This window comes from Fukomys damarensis, unplaced genomic scaffold, assembly GCF_012274545.1.
Source record: "Fukomys damarensis isolate Sample0158 unplaced genomic scaffold, DMR_v1.0_HiC HiC_scaffold_19, whole genome shotgun sequence".
NCBI classification, from domain to species: domain Eukaryota; kingdom Metazoa; phylum Chordata; class Mammalia; order Rodentia; family Bathyergidae; genus Fukomys; species Fukomys damarensis.
In genome coordinates this window covers 6,643,572-6,654,612 of record NW_022900931.1, presented here as the reverse complement: position 1 = coordinate 6,654,612, position 11,041 = coordinate 6,643,572, and the positions used below count along the sequence as shown (strand labels likewise).

General features: G+C 54.1%; 1 protein-coding gene across 1 annotated transcript in view; it reads left to right on the top strand.

Moving 5' to 3' along the window:
• Positions 1-7,223: 7,223 nt before the first annotated feature.
• Tef (TEF transcription factor, PAR bZIP family member) overlaps positions 7,224-11,041 on the top strand; it is a 25,270-nt gene continuing 21,452 nt past the window's right edge. Inside the window, exon 1 of the mRNA XM_010634466.3 lies at positions 7,224-7,510. Coding sequence (XP_010632768.1) covers positions 7,408-7,510 — 103 coding nt within the window. The 5' untranslated portion in view covers positions 7,224-7,407. The remainder of the gene's footprint in view (positions 7,511-11,041) is intronic.

The window sequence follows — 11,041 nt, the reverse complement described above, 5'->3', positions numbered from 1 at the left end:
GGTGGGGTGGGGTGGGGTGGGGGTGGGGACAGAAGGCGTGATGGAAGGGCCAGGGCAGGACAGCCGGGTGGGGGGTGCCCTCCTCCGGCAACTCCCCGCCCCTGGGTCTCCTTCCATCCTCTCCACCCCCACCACCCAGGTGTGCAGCCCCACCTGGTCCCAGGGTCCTCATCCTGCTCACACCCGGAAAGACCTTCCCGCACCCCCACAGCTCTCCTGGTTGGGGAGGGAGGGGACCGGCTGACCCCTCCAGCTTCAGCCTACAGCTTTAAGTTCTGTCTGCTCCTAAAGGGGGCCCAAAGCTCAGGGCTGGGGAGCCTGGGGTCCCCACTTGAATCTGCAGCAGGAGGATCCTTTCCTCCCCCTCTTCCCGCTCCCTCCTTTGGGGGCAGATCAGGACACAGCAGAGGGCAGGAGGCCCCAAGAAGCTTTAAAATGCAGCCTCAGGGTGGAGCCGGGGACATTGCACTGGTCACATACACCCTGGGCCTCAGTTTTCCTTCTGGTTCAGTCATCAGATTGAAGGGCTGGATAATTGCCAGAGTGAGACTAAGGAGTCTGGACGCTGTCTCTGATGCCAACACCCCTGCCCCACTTCCTCATGGGCCACTAATGCAGAATGTACATTCTCGGCCTTTGGAGTGGACCTAGCCTGAGCCCCGCTTTACAGAAAGGAAAACTGAGGCCTAACAGAAGGAGTGATCTGGCCCAGGGTTTGGACCCCCAGTAGGAGGCAGAGCTCAGATAAGAGCAGTGTTATAGAGGGAGAAGCCAAGCTCCGCACAGTCCTGGAGTCAGTGTGTCTGGGGCCTCACACAGTACCTCGGGGCTGAGGCAGGGCCGCTTGGCGGGGAGCTGGTCCTGTCAACATCCCTGAGGGACAGTCTCCTGCTGAGGAAGGTTGTCAGAGGAACAGCAGTCAGGTCCCCATACCTGCTCAGGGAGCAGTGGAGAGGGCAGGGAACCATGAGCTCAGGTTTCACACTCACACGGGGAAGCGGGGTCGTGGATGTGGAGAGGAGGGAGCTCCATCCCGGGCTTCGCGAACCACTCCGGGGTGGGACACAGTCTGTTTCCCAGTGACCCAAGACCCAAACATACCCAGCTGTCCCAGCCCTTCCCCAGTCCCCAGCCCTGCCAGCTGCCTGGGACCCCAGCTGACCCCCAGTCCCCAGCCCCCCAGCTCGTCTGATGTGTCTGTGTGCACCTCCTCCATCCCACCCTGAGGGCAGCCCAGCCTCCCCCGGTTCCCCACACATTCCAGAATGCCCCACACCATTTGGCACAAGGAGTGGGGCAGCCCCAGAAGGAACCAGGGACTAAGGCTGGGGGGAGTGTGACGGAGAGAACAGAACATCCCCTATTTTTCCTCTAGCAAGGGTTGGTAGTGCGCGTGATGGTGTAACGGTGGGCACCCTGGCGGAGGGCCCTGTTCCTCCAGCCGCTGCTGCCCAACCTTGTCCCAGTAATCATGGCATGCACCCTTCCCTGCTCCCTACCCCCTGCCCCTGCCCCCAGCGGGCCAGCACTGCAGAGTGTGGGTGCCGGTGGCATGGCTGGAGGGGAGGGGAGACTATAGCCAAGGTGGGGCAGTGGCCGGGAACGTCGATGATACTTGTTCTCCTGATCTGTGCTGTTGCAGTCTGTCGTCACCAGCCCTGTTTTCAGTGTGTATATATGTCGCCCTGTGATGCATATATACACAGGTATTAAATATATCACTCTATATAATATTACATACGTGTGTGGTATCCAAGAAATCACTTCTAATGAAGGCTAAAGATAAAGAATTTGGCCAGAATATGCAGCCATCCTCACGTGACTAGGAGGGAATTTCGGGTCATCGGCTGTTTGCAAGGAGTTAGTGGCTGGAGTCAAGCTCAGAGGTGACTTGGGGCCTCTCTTGCTAGCCCTGTCTATCCGAGAGAACCAGAGGGCTCAGGGAAAGGGAATGATTTGTGTTTGTCTCCCAGGAAACCGGATGAGAGTGTAGTTTTCATCTTGAGGCTGGTACCACCCAGGCCCTTGGGATCTGGGGCTCTCTGGCCTGGCCAGAGCTGAATCCTCATGGGGTAGAGAAAAAGAGTGTACAGCAGGGAGTGGTAAGAGTAAGAGGACAAGAAATCGCTGTTATTAATGAGGTTAACTATGTCAGACGCGACCCCTCTCTAGGTCCTGGCTGGGAGGCTCAGAGTGGGACCTAGGGCCTATGCCCTCCCCCAGTGGGCAGGGACAGGCAGGGACAAGGTGGTGCAGCAGAGCTCAGCTGGGGTAGGATGGGGGATGCTGCATTTCACAGCTGGACAGTAATCAATTTAATGGTCCTTTTAAAATGTCTGTGTATTAAAACTAAGAATACCACACTTTAATATTAAATATCATAAGGTCTAGTATCTTGATAATAATGTAGTTGTTTTAATAACAATTTTTGTCCTTCTTAAAATAAAATGAAAGAAACTTGCTTCTTTTAGCCTTTGTTCTAGAAAATAAATGTGTGCACTTTGGCCCCTGTCCCTGAGGTGTTGCTCCTATTCCTCCCCACCTGGTACTTGGTGCCCAAGGGACATGGGCTGCTCTGTACTCAGGGGGCAGAGCCGGCTGGCACTGGCTGTGGTAGGCGGGCATTCTGAGGGGTGAGGGGCAGGCCTCTGTTCCCGGTGCACACAGTCCCAGCTGACCTGGCTCTTCTGCAGCCTGCGTGCTCCCAGCCCTCGACCTGGGGCTTCCTGGGACACCTGTTCTCTGCTGCTTTTCCGGTGCTGTTCTGGGTTCCATGCCCTTTGTGGATGCAGCGTCCCCAGGAAGGTAAGAGGTCAAGCCATGCTTTAGAGTGTGATCCCAGCTGCAACCCCACCCCCAGGCTTGAGGATAGAGTGCCCCGAGAGCCAAGGTCCATGCCCTCGAACTGCCCAGAGACTGAGGCATTTAGGCCACGTGTGCAGGATGAGGAATTGAAGCAGCCAACTTTATTGGGCACCTTGTTGGCACTGGCTACTGCAGAAAGTGTGTCTGTTCTCCATGACAACCTTGCAAGTTGCTGACCACACTTACAGCCAAGAGAGAAACAGCAGATGCTCTGAGGGCCCTCAGAAAGGAGGCCAAAAAATGACCAAGAATCTCTGAGAACTCGGTATCAGCAAAGGTTCCTCTGGTCCTGACATTATGGGATTCTAGGTACCACTCCCAGCACTGTGAATGACCAAGTGGCACAGCAAGGCACAATTCCTGAAAGAAAAGTGTAGATGTATTAAGATTAAAACAAGAGCAGGGTGTGGTAGTGCACGCCTGTAATCCCAGCACTCGGAAAGCTGAGGCAGGAGGATCACTGAGTTCGAGACCAGCCTGTGCTACATAGTGAGTTGCAGGTCAGTCTTAACTACATAGTGAGATCCTGTCTCAAAAAACAAACAAAAAAAAGATTAAGACAAGCAAGACTTCATTGAACCTAGTGGACTAGACTAAATTCTTCAATTCTTACAAATTCCTCCTATTTTTCTTCTGGTCTTTAGTTGACGCAGGTTGGTAAGCTTTGCCTGCATACCTACCCCCACCCAGACCCTGGGATGTCAGACAGCTGAAGAAACTGGTTTCTTTGAATCCAGAGTCAGCCAGAAGACTGACCTGAATAGAAGGATTTTGTGTCATTCTGATCAGTGGGTGATTACTGTTCTTTTGTTTTCTCTAAATTTTATTTCATTGTGGTTCTGCGTACCAACATAACCTGGATCTTTACAGGCAGTGCCTGATGATACTCATGCCATCCACAGGCCCCCGTGATTGAACACAGGTCTGTCTGCTTCTTGGTCTCCTTCAACCCTATGACTAGAGACAGTGGGGTGCTGATGTCACCACTCTGGGGATTTCAAAGAGCTGCCTGGGCTGGGGATTTAGCTTAGTGGTTTTACCACCTGCCTTGCAAGCGCAAGGGCCTGAGTTCAATCCCCGGTACCAAAAACAAAGAGCCAGCTGGGGCAGGTGCAGGTATCTGCAGGAAGCTGTGTCGCTGTCCAAGAAGGACTTTAACGGTTCTTCTAAAAACTGCACTGACATAATCCCCTGCCTCAGAAGCCTGCCATCCTCCTGGGAAGTACCTGAGGCCTCAGGAAAGGGCCACCATCCCCTGGGCCTACCTGATAAATGATCAGAAAGTTTGTGGCATCTTCATTGAGCCTGGACATTCAGGTGCCACACTCACCAAGGTGAGAGGGAGGGAGGCACAGTGACAGTCCTTGACCAAGTACCCCCGGGCTGGACCTCTCAGCTATACGCCATGGGCCTCCTGTCTGCCTGGGCCTACAGCTTCCCTGCGAAGAGACAGCTTCAGCACCTGTAGGACTCCTTGTTCCCATGAATTGGGGGCAAATCTCTGACAAACAATGGGTAGAGATAAAGATTGGGTTGCATGTCATCAATAAGGAAACGAGTGGACCCAGAACATCTGAGCCCAGAAACCAAGAAACAGAAAATCCCATCCCAATACACTTGCCCAGTGGCCCTTCCATGTCTCTTCCCTTCTTCCAACCTCTGCCCTCCAGCTGCCTTGCTCTGCAGCCTGCTCATGGGGGTCTCTGCCTGACCACCAGGGATACTACCAGGGAGACACCTGGGTGCACAGTGGGGTACCAACAGACTTGCAGTGGCACAGAAATATTCTAGGCTTGAGCTGGGCATGGTGGCATACACTTGTAAGCCCAGCACTTGGGAGGCTGAGGCAGGAGAATATAAGTTCGAGACCAGCCTGGGCTACATAGTAAGTTCCAGGGAAGTTTCAACTACACAGTAAGACCCTGTCTCAAAAAAGAAAAAAGAAAAAAAAATATTCCAGGCTCAGAGCTGCCTGACTGGGGATGTGACCACTTTAAACTACTCCTAGGGTCTAGCTTGGTGCCTCATCTATGGTATTTTAGTTTTCTGTTGTATAACAAAACACCTAAGGGTTGGGGACGTAGCTCAGTGGCACAACACCTGAGTGGCAAACACAATGCAGCACACAACATCCCAGACAGAGACAGAAAGCATTCGAGTTCAGGGCTCTTCCTCCTCAGAAATCCCTGCCCTCAAATCCCGTCAACAAGGGAACCTACAACCTGGAATGGGGACACGCTGAAACCACGACACGGTAACTCATGGTCCTAGAGTCTCAGATGTCCGTGAGTCTGCAGAAACCCTGAGGAGTAGATGTGCAGAGTGAAATGCCATGCAGCAGGTGGGTATTTCAAAGACATTTCGGAGCTACCTGTTGTCTCTAAAACCAAGCTCCTTGGCCAGCTGCCCACTCCACTCCCAGCTTGCCCACTTTCTGCTAAGCCAGTTTTGTACCAAAGAGGCCGCGCCATGGTTAATGTACCAGCCCAGCCTGTAGATCACAGGCCAACTCACGGTTGCACACCAGCCTCACCTCATCCTCATCCTGGGACAGCAGAGCCAGAGGGTGCTAGCTATATGGTGAGTTCAAGGCCAGCCTGAACTACATAATGATACCCTGTCTCAAAAAAGAAAAGTAATGAAGAAATTTTACCTATATGTTTACTTTTGCAAAAAGAAACATTGGAAAGATAAGTAATAAATGAAATTTGTTAGGAGATGGAATGGAGCAGGGAGACAGAGATAGAAATGACTTTTTTCAGTACCAGGGATCAAGCGCAGGACCTTGTGCTTTCAAGGTGAGGCAGTATTGGCACCTTTGAACTAAATTCCCAGCCTATAAATGACTTGTTTTTTTGAGCCAGTCTCACTAAATTGCCCAAGATGGCCCTGAACTCATGATCCTCCTGCCTTAGCCTCCCAAGTAGCTGTGATACAGGTGTGTGCCACTGCATTCAGCTAGATATACTTTTTTTTTTTGAGACAGGGTATCACTGTGTCAGGCTGGTCTTGAACTCACTAGCCTAGGCTGGCCTCCAGTCTCAGCCTCTCAAGTGCTGGGATTATAGGCATGCACCATGTTCCACCTATACTCCAAAGTAAGCCTTATCAGAGGTTTTCAGCCTTGAGCCATGTACTGGGTTTTATTCAAATAATAAAATTAATTTAAGAAAAGAACATCATTTGGAGAGGACTGTTAGGGTAGAAAAGAGAGTAATTACCCAATAAGCTGGAGCTATTGGGAGGGGAGGACCCAGAAGGGACTGCTGGAGTACTTCTAAGTAGTTCTGTTCAAAGGTGGATTTCAGGAAACACTGAAGGGTGTTGTGAGGATGAGCCACAGAGCAGAAAACCAATGATTATTACATCCAGTCCAGAGCTGCAGTCATGAAAGCTAAAAGGTCAGTGCATTCTGTAGTTCTGGAACTGAAACACAGAATCACTAAAAGTCCACCTCAGTGTGTGGCAGACATTCAGGAACCTGACACTGAGTCAGGTCTAATGCCACACGCCTGTGATCCTCCGCCTCTGGGAGGCTAAGGCAGGAAGACTGAAAGTTCAAGCCCAGCCTGGGCAATTTAGCAACTTAGCAAGATCCTCTTTCAAACAATAAAAATAAGGGAGCTGGGGATTTAGCTCAGTGGCTTCTAGGGACCTGCCTCTTCCCTCCTCCTTGGAAGGCGAAAGACCCTTAGGCTGTAGCTATCACTTTGCTTTGGAGAAAGGCCGCAGGAGCTGCCCACTACCCACGCCACATGGATGCCCTGTGTTCTGCAGGACACGTGTGTATGACATAGCCACGTCATCCAAACATGCCCCAACCCTTGAGGCTCACGCTTGCCCAGGAGCACGTGGTGCTGCCGCTAGTGTGCCCTGTGTCGTTCATGCTGAGCTGCTTGGGATGCTGGTCGCCCTTTCTTCCTGGGGCTTCAGATCCCAGCCTGATGTTTTCCCTGGCATGCCCTGCTCTCCATGGTGCCTGGGCCTCCAGGCTCCGCCTGCCGCATGCCTCGTGCCAGGGCTTGCCTGTTTTATGTGGGCGTGGAGTTCTGCTCACCGTTCTCCACTGGCAGCCCCAGTTATGGCTCCCAGCCTGGGGGAGAACTTCCCTTTGCAAAGTTAGATAACAGGCCGGGTTCTCTGTCAGAGGATTGGCGCTGTGGCTCCACGTGCTGTGGCTGGCACAGGGCCAAGTCCGCCCTGCCAAGCAGCGGGAAGGGAAGGCCTGGCTGCAGCCAGAGCTGGCAGGTGGCCGAGCTGGGGGTGGATCGGGTTCTCTGTCAGAGGATTGGCGCTGTGGCTCCACGTGCTGTGGCTGGCACAGGGCCAAGTCCGCCCTGCCAAGCAGCGGGAAGGGAAGGCCTGGCTGCAGCCAGAGCTGGCAGGTGGCCGAGCTGGGGGTGGACGGGCGGGCCAGGGCCAGTGCCGCCCATTGGCTGCCTTAGACTCCCACCCCGCCTGCCTCCCCAGCCTGCAGCTCCCGGAGCACCCCTGCCTCTAAGCTGCTTCCAAACTCCCGGAGCAGATACCTCCTGCTGGGCTATGGCGAGCTGTGACCGGATCGGAGTGGCCCCTGCCATGGACATGCCTGAGGTCCTCAAGTCCCTGCTGGAGCACTCTCTGCCTTGGCCCGAGAAGAGGACAGGTAGGAGCACAGGTGGTAGTCTGGGGGCAGGCACAGGAGCGTGGCAGGACAGCCTAGGGAGGGTCCCAGCCGAGATCTGCTGTCTTTCTGTCCCATCTTGAGCAGCAAAAAGGCTCAGTGCAAAGCCCTGGGAAGGTGTGTGGGTGCCACGCCAACTCTAGGGCTGCCCTCTAAGCCTGCTGGCTTGGGGAAGCTGTGGCCACTGTGCAGCCACTGACAGGTGCTGTGCTCACTTGGGACAAGGACAGGACACGAGCACCCCGTGGAAAGAATCCAGCTGATGCTGAATGCTTCTGAAACTCCCTCCCTCTGCACGCTGGGGGTGGGCAGAGGAGTGGCAGAGACGTAGGCCTGGGCAACAGGAGTCCATGTCTGGAGAAGAGGCTCTGTGCTGGAGGGCTAAACTCGGGGATGGGCTGGAGCTGTTATGTAACAAGACCACAAAGCTTGAAGCCCTGTGTTCCTAGGATACCACAGGCAAAAACACAGGGCAAGGGACAAGCTAAAAAAGGCGGGGAGTGAGGGACAGCCTGACAGCACCGTGTGTCTTGCAGCCCTGCCTAGTTCCCCAAATGCTGAGTTTCAGAGAGAGCTGGGGACCACCTGCTCAGGGCACTCCCTCCTCATAGGTCTCTCTCCAGAGCGCTTCTGTTCCAAGACATAGGGGATCACCCCCAGTTCCTCATTGTTCAACCACCTCACTGCCTTTAACAATTTGAGGGAACCCAGGGCCTTGCAATGCTAAGCACATGCTGTACCCCTGAGCTTCACCCCAGCCCCTCCTCACTGGCTCTAAAGGAGCCCTGCTGACCTCTGCTGGCTGAGTCTGACTCAGGAGTCCAGCATGTCCTCTCAGAGGGACGCTTCTCAGGCCTCCCCCTCATCCTGCTGTGCTGGGATATTACTTCCCTGGTTTTCCCAGTCCTTTGGCAGGACTCTCAAAGTCCACTCCAAAACTTAGGAGCCCGAAGGCAGCCCCTGGCCCCCTCTCACCCACTGGGGCCAAGCATGGGCTTATTTTTAAGTCAGTTTCAGGAGCAGTAGACTGTGGTCCTAGGGAGGCACTGCCTGAGGGGGAACAGCAACGCCCAAACCTCATGGCTTGCTCATGGGTATTTGGGCCTGGGCCTCTTAGACAATAGCCTATGGTTTCAGATGCCAGCCAAAGCAGGTGCCATCTGAGGTTGGCCTCACAGAAGGAGCCCCGTGCTCACCAGCTTCTTGCCACAAGAAGCCTACCTCCTTAGGGAAGTCGCCTGCAGCCCAGCCCGATAGATGAGTCCCAACTAGAGTCCATGCCAACAAAATGTCTTCGTTACCTCTGCGTGGCCCATGCTGGTGACCCCAGCTGGATGGATCTCCAAAAGCAAAAGTGGAGCATCCCCTTCCTGAGCCAAGCCCAGGGACATAGCACAAGGCCCTCCTGGCCTCACCCAGATGACCCAAGCCACTCCTGCACTAGAAGGCCAGCTCCCAGCTGAACAGGACAAGCCTCTTGGGGGCAACTTAGGTGTGGCTCTTTGGATGCCAGCCAGGCCTTTGAAATGTAGCAGCGAGTGCTGGTTACTGACTCCCAGCTGAGCTGCAGAGTGCTGTGACAGCGGAAGGGTCCCTGTCCCTCCATACAGTGGGCAGTCAGGGCCCAGCGCTTAGGGGAGACCCAAGGTTCCAGGCCGGTGAGTGCTGCAGAGTTACTTAGTCCAACATGGCTCAGTAAGTCTGAGGGACATAGCCTAGAACCACGGGTCACCTCCTGTCACTTCGTGTGGCACCTCAGCGAAAGTGAGCGTGAAGTCCCACAGGACTGGCAGCTGCCTGCAGCCAACTGGGAAGGTGAAATGAGGGGAAGTAGATGGAAGAGCCCAAGGCCTCAGAAAGCCCCCAATCTGTCATCACTTCCCCCCCATTCCCAGGCCCTCCAAATCCTTTATAAAAGTAAAAATGTCTCCCTGCGGAGGTGGACAAGTGCACACCCTCCACACCAGACACAATTCTGAGCAGTCAGAAGAGGCACTGCAGGTGCTCTGGTCCAAGCAGCTTCTGCCCCCACTCCCACTACTCTGGCTCCAGTGTGGACGGTAGAATGACAGCAGAGGCCACAGCTTGCCTTTTGCTCCTGGGGCGCTGCCCACAGCACCCCACTTTCTCCTTCCTGCAGCCCAGGGGCCCTGCAGAAGTTAGGTCATGGGCAGGGAAGGGGACTTCAGAGGACGCCTGTGCAGAGTGTGAGAAACCCCAGGTGTGTCTCACGCGACTGCTCCCCTACACCTGCTTGTACCATTTTGGGATTCAAAGATGCTACCCTTAGCATCCTTCTGTCTCCCGAGGGGCAGGCTCCCTTGGCTTCCTGGTGTCATTTAGTCTGTGCCACCAGTTCAACCAATTTCCCTATGGGTAAAGAAATTCATGCCCCATGCCCTGACTCAGTTTCCCAGCTCTGATCACTGCCCCCACCACCTCCCTAAGGATCCTCTTCCAGGAGGTGATTGAGCATCCTGCCAGATGCTCAATTTCTTTCTTCTTCAGCTTTGGGAAAGACTCTGAGTCTCTAAGCTATACCAGGAGCCCTTCACAGCCCCTTCCTGTACCCCTGGGAGCCTTGACTCTGCCAGCAGTGCCGCTGCCCCTCCTTGTGCCTGCTCCTCCCACTCAGGGCTCATTTCCAGGAGCCATGGAGCAAGCTGTGGAGCACTTTATTTCCTTTTTTTTTTGTCACCTGGGATCGAACCCAGCTCCTTGCACTTGGAAGGCAGAGGCAGTAGCACCACTGAGCTAAATCCCTGGTCCATGTGGAGCACTTTAAATTTGAGCAAGACTTTTGTGGGGAGCTGGGCAGGCAGTCCCTTCTGTACAAAACAGCGGGGCTCAGGAAGACGGCTGAGGGCGTTCAGAGACCAGACTGGAATCCCAATTCTGAGGAGATTCCATGTCAAGCGGTGAATGAACACACGAGCACACTGCAGTTCAGGCAGGAGTGAGACCAGTGCTGTTCTTGCTCACTGGCATTTTTTTTTTTTTTTTTTGATACCGGGGATCGAACTTGGGTCCTTGCACTTGCAAGGCAGGTGGTAGAACCACTGAGCTACATCCGCAGCCCGCTCACTGGCATTTGCAACCAGGGAGGAGAGACAGTCAACACTTGGGGTCAGGGCCAGCCTCTGCTCGGAGACATCAGGCTGAGGCCTGAAGAATGAGGAGGAGCCAGCTCTGCAAGGAACACTGGGGCTGAGGCAGTAAAGACTTCCTGTATCTGAGGAATAAAAGGGGAGCTGGGGCGGGGGAAGAAGTATAGGAGGGATTGGAGGGAACCAGAGGGTGAGAGCCTGCAGGTGTGAAGGCCAAAATGAGAAGAGAGAGGCTGGTGTGACCCTGCCCCACTATTTTGGAGGGGTACAGGCATCCCCAGAATACCCTGAGCCGGTATGACAGGGAGAGCTAAACTTCACTCAACACAGGATATGCCCCCGGCTCTGCTCTTAGCACTCTGCCCTAAATGACTTTTTTTTTTTTTTTTTTTTTTTTTTTTTTTTT